The sequence below is a fragment of the Echeneis naucrates genome, chromosome 4, assembly GCF_900963305.1.
Source record: "Echeneis naucrates chromosome 4, fEcheNa1.1, whole genome shotgun sequence".
NCBI classification, from domain to species: domain Eukaryota; kingdom Metazoa; phylum Chordata; class Actinopteri; order Carangiformes; family Echeneidae; genus Echeneis; species Echeneis naucrates.
In genome coordinates this window covers 14,218,856-14,240,600 of record NC_042514.1, presented here as the reverse complement: position 1 = coordinate 14,240,600, position 21,745 = coordinate 14,218,856, and the positions used below count along the sequence as shown (strand labels likewise).

General features: G+C 43.9%; 3 protein-coding genes across 5 annotated transcripts; 1 reads left to right on the top strand and 2 right to left on the bottom strand.

Moving 5' to 3' along the window:
• Positions 1–1,301: 1,301 nt before the first annotated feature.
• Positions 1,302–8,178, bottom strand: myoc (myocilin). The gene is made up of 6 exons (XM_029499680.1): positions 8,013–8,178; positions 7,007–7,727; positions 4,542–4,607; positions 4,368–4,460; positions 2,448–2,659; positions 1,302–2,368 (listed from the first exon to the last, which is right to left on the bottom strand). Exons 2-6 carry the CDS (start codon positions 7,527–7,529, stop codon positions 1,787–1,789), a joined length of 1,476 nt encoding a protein of 491 aa, XP_029355540.1. The 5' UTR covers positions 7,530–7,727; positions 8,013–8,178; the 3' UTR covers positions 1,302–1,786.
• A 2,083-nt stretch (positions 8,179–10,261) lies between these two features.
• On the bottom strand, positions 10,262–18,620 carry vamp4 (vesicle-associated membrane protein 4). Of its 2 annotated transcripts, none has more exons than XM_029499682.1 (8): positions 18,390–18,620; positions 16,716–16,817; positions 15,285–15,331; positions 14,580–14,627; positions 13,667–13,767; positions 11,945–12,024; positions 11,790–11,841; positions 10,262–11,698 (listed from the first exon to the last, which is right to left on the bottom strand). In XM_029499682.1, the coding sequence occupies exons 2-8, from the start codon at positions 16,779–16,781 to the stop codon at positions 11,673–11,675; spliced, it is 420 nt and encodes a 139-aa protein (XP_029355542.1). In that variant the 5' UTR covers positions 16,782–16,817; positions 18,390–18,620; the 3' UTR covers positions 10,262–11,672. The 2 variants fall into 2 exon arrangements, with proteins under 2 accessions (XP_029355542.1, XP_029355541.1); XM_029499681.1 differs by having other exon boundaries at positions 10,271–11,698; positions 14,580–14,630.
• A 417-nt stretch (positions 18,621–19,037) lies between these two features.
• rangrf (RAN guanine nucleotide release factor) lies at positions 19,038–20,390 on the top strand. Of its 2 annotated transcripts, none has more exons than XM_029500557.1 (2): positions 19,038–19,214; positions 19,351–20,388. In XM_029500557.1, exon 2 carries the CDS (start codon positions 19,377–19,379, stop codon positions 19,956–19,958), a length of 582 nt encoding a protein of 193 aa, XP_029356417.1. In that variant the 5' UTR covers positions 19,038–19,214; positions 19,351–19,376; the 3' UTR covers positions 19,959–20,388. The 2 variants fall into 2 exon arrangements, with proteins under 2 accessions (XP_029356417.1, XP_029356418.1); XM_029500558.1 differs by having other exon boundaries at positions 19,196–19,214; positions 19,354–20,390.
• The last annotated feature ends 1,355 nt before the right edge of the window (positions 20,391–21,745 follow it).

Sequence of the window (21,745 nt, the reverse complement as noted above, 5' to 3'; positions counted from 1 at the left end):
CATCCCATTCTTAATCCACAGGGTTTAATATGATATTGGTCCACCATTTGCAGCTATAACTGCTTCAACTTTCCTGGGAAAGTTTAGGAGTGTGTTAATGGGAATTTTTGACCATTCTTCCAGTGTGCATTTGTGCATTTGTGAGGTCACACACTGATGTAGGATGAGAAGGCCTGGCACTCAGTCTCAACTCCACTTTATCCCGAATGTGTTGTCAGGTTCAGGTCAGGACTCCGCAGGCCAGTCAAGTTCATCCACACCAACTCAGCCTTGTCTTTATGGACCTTGCTTTGTATACTGATGCACTGCTGGAACAGGAATTTGGTGGGACATATGCAGCAAGTGAACCTTGTTCACCGCTAAAAGCTCCTAACTATCACATAAGCATCAGAAACAGATGATCGATCGTGCGTCTGTGTTACCAGGGAAGGCATAATGGGAACAATTTTGTTTATATGGAGCTTTTCAAAATTCAATTACAAAGCAATTCACATAGAAATAATTAAAAACTTCAAAGAAAATAAATATCCAGTATGAATACCGTGCCTTTAAAAGAGTCTTACAAGTAGTAAACTTATTGGTTTCCCAATTTTTTCCATGAGTCTGGCAGTTTTTTAAATGTTGAAAATATTTCCAAGATTTTGTTTGCATCTCAATGAAGAAGGCAAAAGAAATAAACATGGATAGTCATTAAACTTACTGAAACTAAGCACAGCTCGTGGTGACCGCAGTGCTCTGTTAGAATGAAAATGGGCTCCCCTTTGGTAATGCAGTGGTACCACAGTGCGAGGAGGCTCCCCATGCCAAGGTGTTCGTTAACAAATGGCTTCATCCGTGAAACTAACAATATTATGAGGCTTTGACAAGTCTTTATTGGATCAGTTGATAGCCATTTAACAAGAGCTTTGGCAGATATTTCTTCTCTTCCTGCTGTACATTATTTGTCATTTACATCAATATTTCATTTGCTGGCCTTCTAAATATGCATTTCAAAGCAGCAGATGCACAATTAATTAATGCATTCAGATTTCCAGTTGACTAAAAACTACTAGAAATATCAAGTAAAGGCTCACTTAAGTTTATGCAATACCTAAAAATGACTAACTAACTTGGTGATGACTAATAAAATAATGAGTTACTCAACAGTGAGAAAAGGAAATTAGCCTGGCTTTTAGCTTGGTGACCGATTTTTGATCATCCTGATAATATTGGATTGTAATTTGTCATTTATTTGCCTATCTTGAGAAATGTTTATCAGCCCCTGGGAATTTTGAAATCACCAAATCTGTTGTAACTCGATATGATGATAACATATAACAGTAACCTAGGAAGAAGTTTATTTAATGACTTTGAACATTACCAATTCTAAGTACAATGTGGAAATACATGCAATATTCAATACATGCTTGATGAGAGAGCAGTTTACGAAATCAAATACTGAGTGGAAGGTGTTATACCAAGAGTTTGTGATGCATTAATTACCCACATAGCCAGTGGTATTGAATCGTACTTCCTCTTTTGAATGTCAAATAATTGCATACAGCTTAACATAAAACAAGAAAATCATACATCTGAATTAAAGGCGGTACAAAAATAATTCCTCTTAAAACATACGTGGACCACGCCACAACACAAAACCTCCCACTGAAGAAAAGAACTACAAAAGTTGGCGTGCCACTTTGGCAGTTGGAGGCTCCTCTACACTGGAGTAATGGCAGCTACTGCACAGTCTTCGTAGCAGGAAGAGGCGAGCAAATGTCCCGTTCAACAGTCACTCACGGCGGCCTCAGTTGGCCTGCTGGCGGCCCAGCCTGATGTCATAAGACACTATGTGGAAGTTGTCCCAGGCGAACAGCTTTCTCTGAGCCAGACTGTAGTCGATCATGGAGTTGTAGTTGTACTTGTTCTTGAAGGGGATGGACATGGCTTTCCCCTGGCTGGTGGCCGTGTCATACATGTAGTTGATGGCGGCGTTGGTGGCTGCGTAGCTGGACACGGTGTACAGCTTGCCACAGATGATGAAGGAGTTGGCCACAGAGCTCTTCCTGATGTTGGTCTCCCAGCTCCTCCTCACCTCCAGAGTGTTTGGGTCCAGCTTAGAGATCACAATGGCTCCTTTAGCTTTGCTGGTGGAGTAGACGGCCCACAGGCCCTGCTCGTCCACGGACAGGTCGATGTCCGTGTAGCCTCCCCAGGAATAGGGATACTGGCCATGGAAGCCGGCATGGGGGAGGTCACGGCGAGCTGCGATGTTCTCAGACGCGAGGTCGTAGCGGATGATGGTGCGGCTCCGGCGTCTCTGATAGTAGAGACAGCCTCGGTACAAAGTGGCGCCGGTGCTCTCCATCAGCTCCGGCAGCAGCAGGACCTGTGATGGAAATAAGAACTAGAAATAACAGGATTTTTGTCTTATTCCCACGACAGTACATCATAGATGGGACACCTGCCTTGGATGGAAAGCCTTTAGACAGTTGCTCCATGTCCTCGTACCCAAACAGCTGTCTGACCTCTGTGCCGATGGTGTCAATGCGCCAGATCATGTTGGGTCCGTACGTGGAGACGGCCTCAGGATCCTGCATCCAAACGCCATATTTCCCTGCTATGTTGTCAGCTTTCCTATGAGTGACTGGTTCACCAACAGAGAGCAACTCCCCACAACCTGTGAGCAGGAGGAGGAGGAAATCAGGAAGGAAGCTGACTGATTCACGCCAGCTGATTGCAGCTGTCCACCTGAATACCTTTTGATCATCGGAAGCTAAATGCACACAAAGCCAATGGAGAGATCACGCGACTGAGACTGGGAACACACAATCAGACAGAGATCAGGCTGAGACACGCCGCAGGGCCAATATCAAAGTAGCCAAGGACAAATGGTGCGAATAGACACGAAGAGGCATCTGTGCGAAAGAGGATAAATAAAATGCATACAACTGGTTCCACAACTGTGAGAATTGTTAAACCAAATTCTAAAAAGTCTTCTGGAAACTCTTCTGATTTATGGTGACTTTAAGAGTCATGTCTGTTGCAGAAGGACAGAAACTCTGTGCTCTGATAAAAGGTCTGACCAGGTCATCATTTCCCATCATTGAAAGGGACAGCTGGGGTCGAGGTGTTGCCTGATACCGCTGTTACCTTTAAGTTTGTCTGAATCGCCGCCATCGGAGCAGCCGCTGAACCACAACTCATCCACCACAGGAACCTTCCTCTTCCTCTCTCACTAAGAAAACGATAAGGCAGGCTATATATTTACCCCACCCTAAAATACCCCCTTGGTCTCAGGTCCAGGACATAGCGTCAGATTTAGGGTTAGCTGGGAATATGTTTTATAAATACACCTATTGCCATCTAGCTCCTGTTGTGCGTTGGCCCCAGCAAAGATTTTCTGAGTGCACCATTCAATAAAACCTGCTGGGAGCTATGATGTGGTTTGAGAGCGCGGGGCTGTGACGTCCTCAATGGATGTGCTGTACATTTACGAGACAAACACAAAAGTCAGGAGGGTCCTCTTCCCTTCAGGTCGGCATGACTCTGGTATTCTCGCCCCAGATGCTTTGGTATTAATAGCAGTATTTGCTTTGAGGCTGTCAGCGGGGGGTCGGGGTGTCGTGTTTGCCGGGTCAGATGAACAGAGGGGGAGGAGGGCATCGGGGGTGACTCAGAGAGGTATGAGCTAACAGGATTGGATTTTAAATGCCAACTTGGTGTTTTTGCAATTTTAGCTGCAAAACTGCAGATTTTTTTTTTTTTTTTCATTTTTATCGCGCTCACCTGCAGCCTTGAGGCCTCATTCGTGGAAAATTAAAGCTCACAAATTTATTTTTAAAGGTACATTGTCAAGCATGTGCATGTTACAAACTGAACAATTACTCGTTAGATATGAAAACATTCCTCCATTACAGTAATATGGGTAAAAAACAAAACTCAGCATGGTGGCTTTGGCTTGTCAGACTCATCAGTGATTCGTTATTTTGAACATGTTTGTCAATAAAAATGAAAAAAAAAAAAAATGTCCTGGTGCCTTTTGTCAGTCTTGCATTACCGTTGTGTGATATGACCAGTCTGATTTTATAAGGCGTCACCGAGTTGAATGCAAACCACTCAAAATAATACAAAAATCACATAAAATAAACGTTGAAGCTGATGTGGGGTTGAATTTCAATTTGACAAATTATCATGTCTGATGTCATCACATAGGAATAAATGTAAGTCAGCGATTGCCTCAAATGGTGAAACTCCACACTAAAACCTGTCTGTGCAGTGGCAGTCGAACTTGGAACTAAGCAACTAATGCAAAACCAGGCGTGGTTCTTATGTGTGACACAATGTTATTATTAAATGGCATTTTAAGCCAAATTAGAGACAGACACCTGTGTTGTCCTCAGAGTGGTCAGGCGCAGGCACCTCTGTCACCTCCGCCTTCAGCTCCTGGAAACCTGGAGCTCCAAACTCCCACGTTGAGTCTGAGACGGACAGAGAGAGGTGGAGTGAGCGGAATAAAAAAAGCGAAAAGTGGAAGTGATTCTGCAGAAAATCCATCCCACCTTTCAGACTGCTGCTGTCTCCCTGTCCTTTGGGCCTGTTCATCAGGTGAGACATCTGACTGGAGCCTAAACACACACACACACACACACACACAGCTGAGAGATTTCCATCACCCACTGCAGTTGTAGCATACAATAGTTTGGTGTATGTGAAAGCTGAATGACAGCAGGGAATGTGACGGCAAGAAACAAACACCCCTGAATGGATTCGCAGCTGTTCTGGAGTCAGACGGTCGGTGGACTGTCCGACCATAACACAGAAACACTTGACACCCCCGAGCCCCACACCCATCACTGTCAACCTCACAACTTCACACCTTTGAACGGCTCTTTTGGCTCCTCTGCTGCGTCACCTCTGTTAGATATCAGCCTTCTCTCCTCTTCCTTTGCCCTTTCTCATCCTCTCTTCTACTGTGCTCGTCTCGTCTCATTTACTTTATTTTTTCCTGTTTAAATCCGTCAACAGTTCATTACCAGCGCTAACGGCATTATTCCCATCACTGTTCATAAATAAAATCAACGGTGTTGAACAGTCTCCCTTTGTGTGTGTTTGCGTAGCTCTCTCCATACATGAGTCATTATTTGTTTGTGTGTGTGGACACATGCCTGCTGTGTCTCCATGTGCCGTGTCGGGTGATTACAGACACATAATGAGCCCTGATGATTCAGAGACCATCTGGAGGCTGATGTTGGAGGGGCACAGAGCTTGGCAAATGGGGCAAATGACTAACAGCAGTGACCTGAGAGAGTCCAGCGTGCTCTAGGTAGGTAAAGGACTTTGTAAAAGTTTGTAAAGGGTGTGTGTGTGTGTGTGTGTGTGTGTGTTCTGACATCCTGCCTCTTTGTTTGGGACGTCAGTGAGGAGAAAACTATAAACCTCATCGAATTGATGGAACTGATAACTCTCTGACCTCTAACAGAGTTCAGCAGAGCGGCTGGATCTCAACTCCCTGACTATGCTGTTGGGAAACATTTGGCCTTACTCTTTGTCTATAAACAAGATAAACACTTACATTTTATACTAAATAAGGCTGTGTAACACACAATGAGACACTGAGTTGACTAATTTATGACACGCTGAAGTATCAGACCAACGAAAGATGGACATGCAGCTCTTCTCTGTCACCGGCGAGAACCTGTAAATAAAGTCCATTTAGACAAATCAAAGTCAGAACGTGCAGAATGTGGTTCATGATCGTTTTGTTTTGTCATGATAAACACGTTTTCATTGTTTTAGCTCCCCTTTTAGCACAAGGCAGATCTACCTATAAAGTCAGTGTTCCCACAAACCACCAAGATCTTACATCTAAATGTTACACACACAGTGCGATGCTACAATATCAACTGATATATTCAGAGAAACAGGCTTTACAGAAGGCCATTACCGTGCCGTTGGTTATTAAAATCTCACACTTGTATCCTTACTTTTAAATATGGACTTGCCAAAATTCTTGGACTTTTTCTCCTCTTCCCTCTGCTTCTGCAGATGTTTCTCTTGTTGTGATCTGTTTTACATCAACCTCATCCTGAGGGACCTTGTTCGTGCACTGCAGATGGCAGGCTGAAACATTAAGAGCTGTGCAGATCACCTGGGGTATACCGAAGATGGAATGTGTAAGCCTTCCTACGGAGCTGGGACGTCTGGTGGACGGGGAATTGGTAAAGAAGGATTTACTGCTGGTGGAAATCTCAACTTTACAATCAGGACTCTCTGACTGCCACGAGGGTAAACAGCTCAGTGATGTAACTGAGGAAAAGTGACCAGCAGGATGTGGAGGGTGACGAGATGAGCAGAGAGGCAAATGAAATAGATGTTTGGTCACTGCAAACACACAGAATACCGGAGCTTAACCTCACTCCCAACCTCCCGACCCCGTAACCCCAGGAGGTGTAGTGTTCTTGGACTTCAGTCCTCTACAGCACCCCCTCCCCCAGCTTTGACCAACCAGGCGTCATCAAAGGCTCTGAGATGAGACCAACTCAACGGAACTGACTCTTCCAGTGCGTGCATCACATTTCACCCCCCCCCCCAGTCAAGCAGGCTATTCACACCCTGCTTGTCATGCAGAGGGAAACACCACTCATAAAGACAGCCAGGTCTGCTCACACATACTAAGTTGGTCCTCTCTGGCCTGCTTCCATCACTCCTAAATGTGGGCAGGAAATAGGAAGCTAAGAAACTGAAGACAAGTGTCTCTGCAGGCTAATGGGGAAACCAAAACATTAACCACCCAAATACACACACACACACACACACGCAGCTCTCAGCCATTTTGTCTGTGTGTGCATGATATTCCATAAATAGACAATATTTATGTGTAATCATTCTTCTCTGAAGTCACATATTTCATATTATACCAGAGAGACAGGCTGTCTGCTAAATAAGTTTTCATAAGAAGGATGTTAATGATGGATTTCCTATGGATATGTCAGTCAGCAGAGCACATGTCAGTATTAGCTCTTACCCCCAGCAGGTCTCATCTGGCCACTGATCTGCAGAGTGGGGCTTGGGGGCACCATGGGGGTCTGCGGGGGACATGGTCTTCTCTTTAGCTTCTCTGTCTCCTTCCTCATCTCGTCCATCCTGCGCTGAAGCCCCAACAGCTCCCTCTCCAGACGCTGCTTCTCCCCCTGCAGAAGGTTTCTCTCCCCTACAGCCCGGTTCAGCGCCTCTCGGAGCTGGGACTCGGCTCTGGCTCCGGCCACCTGTGGACCCCTGTTGTCCCCTCCAGTAAGTTGCGACACCAGCACCTCCAGCAGGCCGAGTCTGGCCTTCAGACCTTCCATCTCCAGGTTTCCTGGCTGAGGGCAGGTGGACTCCACAGGGCTCGGTACGGTGAAGGTGTACTGGCATCGGCCGCTTTGGTCATTTCCCCTCCACAGAGAAGCTCGGTCCTGTGCGTCAGCTTGCAGCAGAAGACCCCACAAGCATGCCAACACCAGGGGCAACATACTGGACAAGGACCCTTTAAAACTTTGACAAATCATTTCTTTTGTTTGTTCAGCTTTGTTTATTGTCTCCTTTAGACTTTACTTGATCCCAATTTCAGGTGACTGTCTTTCTTTTTCTTCTCTCAGGTGTCTCTTCTGCTCCTGCTGGTAGGTGCTGCTTCCCTCCCTCTCTCTTGTTCTTCTCCTCTCTGTCCCTCCTCAGCACACAGGTTTGTAAGACTGAGCTCCTGTCAACTGCTCCCAGATATTTATACAATGAGGAGGGCAGGGAAGGAGGGAATCAGGCGAAGGGAAGAGAGGTGAGAAGGAGGGAGGGGAGTGGACGAAGTGGGTTCTCAGGCAAAAGGGGGAGGGAAGGATGGAAGAAAAAAGGAAGCGATAAGATGCAGTTTTTGGAACAAAAACATTACATCACAAGTTTGGCTGTTTGGCTCTCTGTCAAAGCCGAATTCAGCTCACAATTGAATCATTTACCTCTTAAAATGTCTTTTTTTTTGGCCCATCTGTAAAGACACTCACCCATGGACATGATGCCATCCCATATGTCCAACGGCTGACGTTTTTCCCTGCATGGTCGGCAAAGCTGGGCCTTGTTGGATTCAATTACTTCCTGAGGAGCCAGTGTCCTCTTTCATATTGGTAGGGGACCAGAACAGGACTCAAGTAGCTAAAAGAGCTGAAGAGCTGAAGGATCAGAGTTACTTGGTCAATCAATGACCAAATAAATGAAGCTGGCCCTGCTGTGGACTGGATCCTTTCAGCTCGGTATGTGTTTGTTTTCATTCTGCACACTGCACTGACTTTTTTCAAATTTATATTTAATACAACGTGAGTGAGCTGCCAGGGGCCATCTGTAGCTGAGCTCACCTCCTCCCACTTGCTGCCCGGGTGGATTTGTTGCAATCTGCCTCATCCGTCCTTACTCATCCCTTTACTTTAGCACAATATCGCAGGCAGGCTGCGCTCACGTCTGTAGTCGTGTGATATGCTTGTTAATTTTCAGAGCGGCAGGATGGAAGATGAAAACGAGACACTTGCTCAGGCAGGTGTGTGTGCATATGCACGCGCGTGCACACACACACACACACACACACACACACACACACACACACACACACACACACACACACACAGACACGCACACCTTGCGGTGCCATAAATCCAGCTTTACAGCCCCACATCCTGTCTCATTAGTGGGGTTCCTTGAATCTCTCCCAGCTTCCCGCCTACACTTCTCCCAATTTCTGTGTGTGTTCGGGCCTCTCATTCACCCATCTCTGTTGACCTGCTGGCTAGCCTGAACCTAAAAACATCACCTGCCACAGATGTTTCACTCCAGGGAGGCCAGGGGGCAAACAGAGCAGAGCCGCAGGGGGCAAGAGGGGAAGTGCACAGGCAATAGAAAACATACCTCTGCCAGCATCCAGCTGCTGGCGTCTCCTGCATCTGTCAGCGTGTGTTTACAGACAGTCGCTGATCCATGAGATATTTATACTGATGGGACACACCTTTGATTGGTGGAGCAGATGGATAAAAGAGAACAAGATGCATTATTCAGAGGTCGGGCGTGTTGTCTAACAGGAAATAGCTTGACCATGAGAAACTGAGGAGAGGGAGGAAGGTGAACAGTGTAAGACACCCAAAACTGCTGAGGAGAAACACATGTAAACACATAAGAAAGAAGCCGCTGGGAAAGCAGAAGGAGGGAGAAAGAGGAAAAGTTTGACGACAGGTATCAAATACCAATGAATCCAAATATTATGCTGGTATGTAGATCGCAATTTCTTGCTGTAACTGAGAGTCATGTGTCTATGATCAACAACACTCTCCACTGGAGAGCATGTATGTCTGTCTGACTGACTGGCACATTGTTCATCCTTCTCAGTTATGAGGTCACTTTTATGTGACTCATATAGTTAATGCTATGCCCGGAATCTGAAGTCATCCAATGCAGCCTCTAACTGAGGACAAAAACATCCGCTGTTGGCAGCACGGGTATGTCTATGAAGACAGAGAGGACCGAGACCGCTCTTAATGAAACTGTGCGTTAATATTGACGAACAGAGTCAAAGTCCTGAGCAGAAGCAAACTCAGAACTTTAGATTACAGATAGCAGTTCAAGAAAATAGCTTTCAGCTACACATTTTCTGGAAGAGCTGTAACTTTATTTCTTTCTGTATACCCAGGACTTAACTACACCGTTTCATCTCAGCTGAGCAGGACTCAGGACCCAACCAGTGGCATGCAAGCAAGATACTGCAGCTTTATGAGAATTTGATGAATATGATGAAATGACCTCTTCACCCACCTCCGACAAACAGACCCCACTGTGCAATAGTAATGTGTGCTGGAAGGCAATCTACCGTAGATCAATGAAGTCAAAGCCCCCGATTCAACGTCTACTCCTTCAGAGGCATTGTGCAGTGCTGGCTGAGCAAAGGGCAGTGTGTGTGTTTCTCGTGTGAGGACGGAAGGAGTGAGTCTGTTGGAACAATAATGCCTCACGGGCTCCGGCCACTCCAACTTCAGTGCCATCTTGAGAATCACCGCTGTCTGCAAAGTTACAGTCCAATAAGATGGTTGGGTAATGAGAGGATATGAAAGGAAGCTCAGGAGCTTGAAGAGATCCAGAATGGACAAAAGAGGGGATGGCATGGCAATTCGCTTTTTCCCTCTTCACCTCCACTGATCTTTTACTTTCAAGTTTTCCACTGATTCTCTTTTTACTTTTACGAGTTGGCCAAGCAGTTAAAACCAGACCAATGCCCTTTAAAATCACTTTATTTCAGAGCAAAAATCGCCATTATGTCAGTCTTCCGACACAATGTCAGAATATTGTACATCTTTACTGTCTCAATATTTACAGCTTAAAATAAATTACAATAACATTAAAATAAAATGGGTTTTGTGTTATTGTACAGTTATGTAATTCGCACACAATGACACAGATGTTGGTCTCACAGCTCAGCTTTAAATTCGCATCAATTAAATTACCCCTCTATAAACACAATGTGGCAGTACAGAGAGGTAACGTTTCCCTTCAGCAGTGATGTGAATACCAGCATTCATACAACGCACCAAACAGCAGAGATGGGTGAAAAAACTTTGGGGGGGCAGAAGTGGTATCAAAACCAAACAGAACCATCTGCAGAGGGAGAGAGGGTTCAGTTGCTCGGAGCAAAGTAGGACAGCCGTGACCAAACTAGCTCAGAGCTCAGCTCCACTGAGGAGGACGGTCAGAGGTTTAGGGTACAGGGAGGTAAGGAGACATTCATAACCTGTTTTGGCTTACAATGGTTCTGCCGTACAAAGTAATATGTTATTAAGGAGCAGGCAGAAATGGAAAGGAATGGACTGAGAGTGTCAAGAATGCGTTCCTTTCCGATCCCTGTTCCGATCGTCTGTGCTCATGGCGATTAGTGATGTCATCATTCAGAAAGCCCATTTTTTCTTTGAAATAAGTTACATATGTCTGCACGGATGACCCTGAGACGTTCCCTCAATTTGTGTCAGACAGAGAAATGTGCCTGTTTTGACAAATTTTTCACATTAAGCTTCCTCATCGCCTCGTCTCATATCAAGAAAGCAGGAAATGAATCATGGGTAAACATTTAAGCTTTAGTCGGTGCATGTTACAGTATCGCTATATGAGGCCGCTGCAGCAGCTGCTCCAGCTAAACTAAGGGAGTTAGTTGGCATGGTGTCCCTGCCTTTTCACTATCTTATCTACATGTTGTAATATGCACTGAGTTACCCTGCTGGCAAGGCAAAACCAGGCCCCAATGCATGATATGTGTCATGGAATGAACCTCTCCTTCACAATGACTCAAGTCAGCACCTCCTCCTCAAACGTATTCAAATATCTTCCAAGTTTTTACCTGCTGTGTTCCCTTTCTAGCAGACCTTAAAACCACAGATCAAAAAGAGCCTGAATGCTGATCCCACAGCAGATTTTTGTGGAAATGCCATCAATAAGATCTGTGCTGAGGGCAAGTTGAGGACAGATCACGGGCTGATATTGAGGAGGGTGTGGGAGGTTGGCTGGCACCCCCTAGCTGAAGTTGAGGATTGTGTGCAGAGGAGAGAGAGAGTGAGAGAGAAAAGGAAGGAGAGGAAGGGAGAGCACGAGAGAGGAAGAAGAGGAAGAACAGGGTTCTCCCCCGTCCTCCTCATCGGACACTAGCGATATCGCAGGATGACTGGTACTGAAAGAGAGCACAAAGAGAGACTGTTTAATGGAAAAGCATCAGTTACTTTGGGTAAGTTCTACCAGCGCTAGATAGGTCTGATACTTACTGATAATAATGAGCAGGAGAGCAACAACAACCAAGGCAATAATCATCTTCATCTGTGGAAGATACCATGCATGTTAACCAACTCCAGAAAGAACGGGAGACACGCTGAAGGTGTCTCTCGCTCTCTCTCAGACACCAAACAGACAGGCAGCCCACCTTCATGTCTCTCCACCACATCCTCCTGTGCAGCTGTTTGGCTCGGCTACTGAAGGCAGATGCATTGTCTGATAGGCTCTCTGTCGAATTATGTGACCGTAGCACAGATGTGCACATGTGAGGAGAAGAATCAATTGCAGAAGAGAGGAAAAAGAAATTGGTTAATCAGCCAGTAAACAATAATGCTGTTCATGACTTCACTTCGAAGTTGGCTAAGGTGACTGAAACTGCCTGTTTGCTGAGCACGTGTAGTTAGAATGTGTTGCAGTTATGTAAGTCTCCGAATGCCAAATTTATGGAGGAAAAGCACATTTCCTCCAGCGTTCTCTCTTCTCTCCTTGTTGTGATATCCTTGTCCTGGCTGCACGCCCACACCCTTTTGTCTTTGTTTCTTGGATACTGGTGTTAACTTGACGTTAACAGGAACAGGCCAGCTCCCTTGCGTGCACCGTTGTGCTCTGTCCAAGCCCCTGTCCCTCTGTAGATTCTTTTTGTCTCCATATACCCTTTCACGACTGGTTGCTACCACAAACAGTATCAACATGACAGGCCCTCCGAGAAGATTCTCACAAAGCCTGTGGCAGTTAACAACTGCTTCCCCGGGCACAGACCAGAGAACAGAACTGTATTTGTCAATCACAGGATTGATATACTGTTCAAATAAAGTCCCCTGGTTAATAAAACAGGCACTTTAAAGACAGAAAATCACAGACCTGAGAGCACGCACACAAATAAATGTGTTCCAGATGTATCATTGTCTGGTGGCTGGTCAAAATGATAAAGACAAGCAGTTTGTACAACATCTGTGTGGACTTAAATTTTAGGGGGCTGAATAGACTGCCAACAGCCAGGAGCACTTAACTCTCATCTCTGCATCAGCAGGGAAGGGTTAGAAGGAGAGGACCTGTGCATGTCTGTGTGTACTGTAACAATGTAGTAAGCGTGACACACCTATCTGATTGATATAAACCAAGGTAAGGGGGGAAAACAAAGTGAACCCTTTGGATTGAGCATGTAAGACCTGTTAACGGCACAAAAAGGCAAAAACGCTAAACCTGGGCACATCATTTAGACCTTTAAAGTCTGATGTGTTTAACAAATATTTTTTACTTTTGCCACACATCAGGTCCTTCCAGACCCACAATACAATACGCAAGGAAGTTTAAAAATGTGAATACCAAATGACAAAAGTAAAATTCTGTTTGCCTATGTAGAACCACAACTGGTAATTTTTCAATCGAGAACATCAAAAATGGTTCAAGCTTCTCAAATGTCAAGATTTCATGATTTTCTTTGTCTCGTCTGTCTCTGAATATAGCACAAGAAATTTGAAGATGTCAGGCAGAATTGGGACATTTTAGAAATATGACACTGGAGGCCTTGTTTAACGCAGACTGTTTTTCATGATTCCTCACAGAAAAATCTGAGGAACTGATTATGTTATCATCATTTGTCTACTCCAGCATTATTTGGACAGTCTACCTTGTAAAAAAAAATTCTTCTAGAACATTTCTACACTAAAAATAGTTATCCTGAGATCTGACAGGAAGTTTTGAATCTGAGGTACTTTTAGGATCATGGGGCCTCATTAAGATTAAGAGGCTAAGACAAACAATTTGTGGGGAGGCATGAAAATAATAAAGTCTGATAAAATGTTACCTGTTGATTCTGTTGCAATGTCATTTTACTTTGTAATTCAACAAAACTCTCTTTTGCACTCACCCGATTTGTCCTGGAGGTCATCGAGACGTTCACCCCTCTCTATCACTTTGGAGATGTTTTCCTGCATCACGTCGATCACTTCATCAACCTGCGACTGCACCCTTTAGATAGGGGGTTGGTATGAGACACAATTTTATATAACAGACATGAATTATGAGGTCTAAAATTTGCAGAAGACTCTTCTAATACCGGACAGCTGATAGGCTATAAAAAGCCTATTAAACGGTTCTCAGCCATACTGTGACCTTTCTGCGCTTACTGAGTATCTGCAAAATTGCACTCAAATCTTTGCTTCACTCAAGTTGATCACTCCTGAACATGGCACAGTGAAAACAGATTTAACTGCAGTCATTCTTATTTCCACGCAACACTTTTCAGAGGGATGTAAAGTCAACAAGAGGGAGAGAAATGGTGATGAAATATGAGCAAAATGCCCTTTAATGGAGGTGAAGAAAAAGTTAGTTTTCTATCACCATTACACTGATTGTCTAAGATAAAGTTGATAAACTGATCTGAGGTCAGGTTCAGACTGACAGAGGTGGGGAGTATAAGACATTCAAGGAATCAGTAATGATTTTGCCTACTTTTATGTGCTCATAACGACGAATAGAAAGGAACATGAAGAAATAAGTCTGGTTGCCTGACTGTCTCAACAATGACCGTCTCTGTTCTCTGGTCGTCTATAACTGAAAATGAATGTGAAAACAGACTGCAGAGGGACCGAGTCGTCCAACGGAGGTTACACAATAACCAGCACATGACCAGTTCTCTTACACAATCTACTAATAACCCCAGCTTCTGGTAAACATGACAAACCACTGTTACGTAACACCAACACCAAAACTTGGGAGAACTAGTCATACAGCTCTGGCTTCTGGCTTCTTGCTGTTCTAGAGAATGTATCAATACTTACTGCTTGATTTTGTCACTCTGAGGTCCAAATCTGGGTCCTGTGGGCCCCCTCCTGGTAAACAGACACCAACACTTGTGTTATTTATAATATTGTTTAATTTTTCATTTTTATTATTGTTGCCCCACAGTAAGAAGGTTGTGGGTTTGGTTCCCTGGCCTGGGGCCTTTCTGTGTGGAGTTTGCATGTTCTCCCTGTGTGGGTTTCCTCCCACTGTCCAGAGACATCAGGTTTGGGTTAAATGGTGATTCTAAATTGTCCATAGGTCTGAGTGTGAGTGTGAGTGGTTGTTGGTCTCCGTCTGTGTCTATGTGTTGGCCCTGCCATGGACTGGCGACCTGTCCAGGGTGACCCCCACCCTCGCCCAGAGTGAGCTGGGATTGGCTACAGCAACCCCCGCGATCCCGAAACGGAAAAGCGGTAGAAAATGGCTAGATGGATTTTTATCATTAAACACTCATTATGACATAACAAAGCGCCATAAGTCAGACAGCTCCATTTCTGAATACATACTGTGTGCTTTTGTTCGGCAGACTGAATGTTGGGACATTTTGACAGTATAAATATACACACTAAACCTGCTTTATAATCAAAAACAGATTTCAAAGTTTCAATTCATACGGAGACATTTAACAGCGGCCCTGCTGTGTCAAATGTACCTCGAAATTGTGAAAGTGCATGAATACAACGTATTCTTGCAAGACTCACAGAAAGAAGTCTTCTTCCTCATCAGAGTCCTCTTCCAGTAGGTTCCTCTGCAAAAAATGAAAGTAGGGATAAATTCTGTTGTTCTGTTGGATGTTGAACAAGTACGTACTGTCTCCCATTCAAAATCCTTCTGTGAGGGGAGCTGGAACCACTGGCACAGAGTAGCTAGTGAGAAATGGCACAGTATCTTCACTCTAGACAGTAATGCCTTTCAAGTTCAGGTGCCAGTGCCATTCTTAGGCTTGGGGCCCACCATGCCAATTTTTCTTTTTCTTTTTCCTGCTAGTCCACATTTCCAACAATTACATCCTTTGTACTCACAGCTAAGGCTCCTAATCGGGAGACTACACTGTCTACTCCACATCGCGGATGTGCAGATCAATAGATGCTTTTTATCTGTCTCTCTTCAGAAGACAAATATGGACAAAAGCACTATAATTATTATAAGGCACTTATGATACAACGACTAAAAATAAAGGTCTGCTGTCTGTGCTTTTCAGTGACACACAGCTCAATAAAAACAATTCTCCTGCTCTTTAAGACTCTTAAACATCCAACTCTGCCAGCGGCACTCTATTTTACAGAACTATTTTACAGAATTAGTGAGGATGGCACACAAAGGGTGCAAGGAATGGCAACAAACTTTGCATGCCTTCAATAAGTCTCGAAAGTGGTGGTCGGTAAGTTTGAGAGTAGATTTAATAAAATCTGAATTAGAGGGATCTGAGGTAGTTTAGACACAGAAATTCCTCCAGGCTGGATGCTGCTGCAGGCAAATGCAGATCTCACACAATATTTTAATCACAACTATAAATTCTTGTTTTTGAATCTTCAAATTTCATTTATGGCAATTACCTTCTACCCTCCAGGCCACCCTATCTGTTCAAAGAGTACAAAGGAAGAAACCCCACAGATGGTCTGTTAGATGATCAACTGCTGGCCATCTCCACGTTGCACACGTTATACAGACATTTATTTTCTTGTAAATATACTTGTCTTCTACAAAAAAAGCTGAAAGGATGGTGGCCACATGAGCATAAAACACTTTTGAGTTTAGGCAGTAACAGCATCCTTCTGTATGACATCTTTCTCTTTCCAGTGCTCAGTAAGGAGCTGTTATTTATTATCACAGGCCGGGAGCACTAAGGGAGAAGCATGGTAGGTGCAATGGGCGGTTTTATTCTTCCTGTAAGCTACACTTTGATCATGGTTCAACAAAACAAAAGTACTGCAATTACACAAGGAAACAGAGGACTTAATAGGGAAAAGGATCGGCAAGGGGACATGGAGGGTGTCCTGGGGGTGATCACTCTGATTAAGACCAGATATTTGACCACATAGGTTTTCCTCACTTCAGTATCTCCTACTTCCTGAAGTCAGTAAGGGTAAAACCCATCCAAAAATAACTCTCTGTGTTGATTTGTGCCTCACCCTCTCACTGCGAATAGATCCCGTGACCTCGTCATCGTTGAGGTGTCGTTTAAACTTGGGGGGCATGCTGGCTTCAGGTTGCTCCTCCCGATCTGGCTCCCTCTGTGGGACAGGAAGAGAAGATCATTTATTGATTGTCTTTAATACATTTATTGAACATTTACTGAATTAAAACGCAATTCTATATGTTAAATGACACTAGTCATTTAACTCAACAAGTTTTGAATTTCAGGAAAAAATGTCTGGGAACAGAACGTGGAAAACAACTGAATGAGCTACATAGACTCCAAATAAAAACTTAATTTATGACCACACAATTCACTGCCTTAGCAGGGATTACAATCTGACAATGCTTACTTTTTCAGTTAAACAGGTTGGCTTTGTTGTTAGTCAGCGGGCAGGTCTATCATGATCGCTACAATCAAATTTTCAATTGGAATGTTTTAAGATGCGTGTCATCTGAAACAACTGTTCAATACCATGCAGAGTTGATAAACACAAGACTTATTATGTGATGCCTTAATTCCCAATATTTACGTTGTGAATAGTCTTGCTAGGAAAGCAACCTCATTGCTGTTCTCTGTACCTTTGGGTGAAAAACTCTACAGTGTTGGACAATGAAGATAAACTGTGTTTGGGTGTTATATACAACAAACAGCGTGACAAAACGCAACAGTAAAGTGCGTTTTCCATGACACTAAAGTTAAGATGTAATCTTCAGGCATCAATGCAAACGCCAAGGGAAAAAGAGTCTCACTTACATACAAACGCAAAAACCACATAACCACTCTCAGTCTCACAACACATCGTATACCATTGAATCCAGTTCAGTCTGACACTGTGGCGTCTTCAGCAGCGTCCTTCGCTGACACTGCTGAAGGAAAAAGACCCTACAGTGGCCAGGAGAGGAGAGGACGTTTCCAGTGGACAGAGAGGAGGAGAAGAGGGGACGAGGCTCTATCTGAGGCAGCCAGAGCACGAAGAGACAGACAAAGACACAGAAAAGAAGCCAAGTCTAACAAGTTAGAGCTGCAGAGGGAAGACTTGAGACAGAGGTATGAATTATAATTTATAACATGAGAGTGACATTAAACAGAGTTTGGTGCTCGGGCATGCTCTGGATAAACGCATGTGACTTAGTTTGTACTGTAGTGCTTGCTTAAAGGTACAATCCAAATAATGGCAGAGAACTCAACCAAACCTATTGTGTAATGTAACTCTGTTGTAGAGAGGATTGTAATACAATGCTTAAATAAATCTAATCAATGTCTGACATGCGAATAGAGATGCTGCCTCTAGAGTTTCAGGTACAGCTATTGACGGATTAGGACTATTTTAGCCACCATTTTAAAGGCTTCGATGTCCAAATAAAATCCCTTAAAATGAACTGGTCCTGAAAAGACTAAGATATAGCATTAATCACATAGTAGCCACTGACAGCTAGTTGATTCAGCTGCTGGTTAATCTAAACTAAAAACGCTAATAGTTCAGTAAATGTAGCACGCAGATAGCACACCGCGACTCCACAGCAATTGGTGTGAAAAGATGGGACAATGTAAACGCAAACACACCCGGCTCGGTGCTAAAGTGTCTGTTTCAGTCAGGCCGCTTTGTTCAATGGCAAATTCAGCTGCCGTGATATGCTAAGCTAAGGATGCTAACGTGGCTAGTTACCTGCAGGTGCCCAACCAGGTCCGATGTTTGGTGCCGATGAGCACGAACACGCAGAGATTTGGGTGTCAGTCCGGGAGGGTTTACAGCGTTTTATCTGTTTTTGTTTTTTTTTTTTGTTGTTGTTTTTTGTTTTTTTACGGATTTTTCAGATTCATTTCAAACGGATGTCTGGTCGACGAGACAGGGTTGTCATCATGGATGCTAGCTGTCTGATGCTCTTCCCTCGGTCTACATCAGCTGACCGGGAAATGAACACAAACAGCTGGAGGAGGAGAGAGACTGCCTGACAGAGGCCAGTGCTATTTTACATCTTTGTGCAGCACATTTTATAAATCTTATCGAGATATACAACTCTCGGGAATTTCATGATAAATATACGCAAACGTATGTTGAACTGTTAACATTTTATGCCTCTTATTACTTCCACTCCAGCACGCCAGAAGGAAATAATGTATTTTTATTCCACTTATTATGTATATATTTTATATTTGTCTAGGCTAGCTGGTGATCACAATTTTACGACTACTCGAGTATTATCTACTAGGGCTGTTTTTCAGTTTACCTTTTCATTGCTGTAGTAGACTATTTCTTGTTATTATTTGAAAAGTAAAAAAAAATAATGCAATGACTTTGATGGAAATGTAGAATTTTTTCGGGGTTTGTATGCTGTTTATTTAAGTAAAATATCTAATCGCTGCCTTTTCGGGTTGTTGTCTTCCTCGGCTATAGATTGCAGAAGCGCCTTTAGCCTGCCTGAAATTAGAGCGTAGAAGAAGAACTAGGGACACTTTCACCGGAAGAGAAAACACGCCTGGAAACCACTTGGTAAGTTAAATGTCTGTCGCGCTGTAATTATGAATGTATAGACGGGTTTTCCACAAGCAGCGTTACGCTTTGGTGACTAAAAGGTCCTGTGTGTACAAATAATTGAAACCAGATTCGGTTTTGGTTCGCCCTCCAGCAGAGCTGCTAATAGCCCCCAGAGCGATGCAGCGTGCTGGAGGCTGCGCCGATCAGCCTCACCCTCTGTTCGGAGGAGCGCTGTCAGCTGTGATCCCACACAGTGCCGCGGACGTCAGCGAGCTGAGGGAGATTCCCGACAACCAGGAGGTGTTTGCCCACGCACACACTGACCAGAGCCTCATAGTGGAGTTGGTAGAATACCAGGGCCAGATCGCCGACCAGGACTCTGCCAGGTACCACTTCGAGGACATTGCAGGCAGTAACAAAGCTCTGGAGCCGGGCGCCTTTGAGGTGACCAGCGTTACTGCGCTGCCCAAATCTGATCTGCTCCTGTCAGAATGCAGCTCCGCCTGGATGCTCACTGGCACACAGTGTGTTTCCAAGTTCAACGAAGAGGCACGAAATACAGTGACCCTCCACCTGGGTCTGCTCCGCCTGCCGCAGTTCTCCACAGACGTCCTGATCACCTTCAATGACCCACAGAGTATCAGCTCTGACAGCAGCAGTGCAGCTGCTGTGGGGACACACGGGGTTCCTTGGACAGTAGAGGACTTCCAGCGCTTATTGCGGACACTGACACTGCACAACCCTGGGCTGTTTGGATAGAGCAAGTTTTATGATGCCACTAGGCTGCCTTTAAACTTAGAAAGGCTTTTCATTCTGGCCCCACAAACATCCATGCTTCAGGTCCCATCCCAAATGTTTTTGAAGTGGTCCTTCCTTTGCCCTGACCTTCAGGAATACATGTTCTGTTCAGCCTTTAATTTGGACTGTGATTAAAATAAAATGAAAACACAATACATTCAATTACTTTTGGGTTGCCAGATTATGATCGACACAGATTTGAAGTGTCCTATGCTATGACGATAAACACCAGATCAGTTCAGTAAGATTTCTGTTTTATGTGTAGGTATACACCAGAGGAAAAATGTAAAACAGACACAGATTTTCCACTTTTCTTTCCCACTGAAGTCCTGTTTCCCCTCTTTAACTTTGTTAAACTGAAATTGTCCTGCATTCCTGAGCAGCACGTCCAATTTCTTTCTTCTTCTTCTTCTTCTTCTTTTTTTTTTTTAATGTTACAGGAGGATGGTACACTGGCTGCAAATGTCAAAGGTGAAATCAGAGGTTAAGGGGGAAATGAGATTCATCCCCCTGGTGCAGTTAAAATGTAGGTAATATTCATGTATCCACAGTTTCTTCAGTTTCATTTAGGTATATCATAAATGGAAAAAAGTCCCAGCAGGAATTTGTATTAGGTCAACTGTTTCCATCATTTACTATGGTGGCCTCATGGTGGAGTAATTCATTAGCCTGAACTTTGAAAACATTAGAGAGGTGGGTTTGGTAAGTACAAAATTTACTGGAAAGGAAATGATCTCTAAAAATTGTTGCTCTGAAGTTAAAACTAGCCATTCACCTTAAGACATACTTGTGTAAAAGAAGTGATTTTCCCTCAGTTATAACTTGATTCCCTCTTTGAATAAAACCCATTGAAGGGGAATTCATTTAAATCCTACATAACAATAAAGAGGAAGGACAGTCTGTCTCTCCAAAGCCACATCAAAACCTCCTCATCCTCCAATGCGATCACAATGGATTAATATCTCATGAAGTCAGGCTTCCATTCCTCTCAGCCATACCAGCATAGTAAATTCCTTCAACCACAACTTCCACAATGCTGTAACACTAAAACCTCCTGACTACCCCAGATAAACACACGGTGACTGGTTCCATTTGTAACAGAAATCTTGAAAACGTCCTGTTTTTTTTAGACCTGATGAGGGTTTAGGAATTTTCGCAGGTCATAGCCTGACACTTAAAGGATTTTCAAGATCCAGAAAACAGTCAGGATTACTTACAGGGTAGTGGCCTCAAATTACCATCACATTTTACAATGATTACATGGCATGACAACAGAAGGAGGGCTGTTTCTGTCTTAAATGTTTGCGTTGCAAGCGATAGATATTAAAATATTAAACCTTTTAAATGATGTGAAGGGCACATGTGCAGTATGTGTAAGGGCCTACTGAAAGTGAAAGCATAAACAGTGTTTTCTCTGAGTCACAGAGGAAAAGGATGGATGCCTCCACAGCTCTATTTTTTTGGCCTTTAGCGACCTGAAGTCTGGCATTCATCTTCAGTGTTCAACAACAAAAAAAAAAAAAAAAAACTTGGCTGACAAATGAGGCGACATCTCTCTGATGAACACAAATACAGCCTTCTGGTTCCTCCTCACATGACCCTAAACTCAACTCACAGGACAGATGGTGGTCCAATCATGACCTACAGCAGCTTTGTTTCCTTTGCTTCTTTTTTTTAATAAGTGTTGTTTTCAATGGTCAGGAGTGATGTGTGCTGAAGGAAGTATAATATATAGTGAATATAAATAT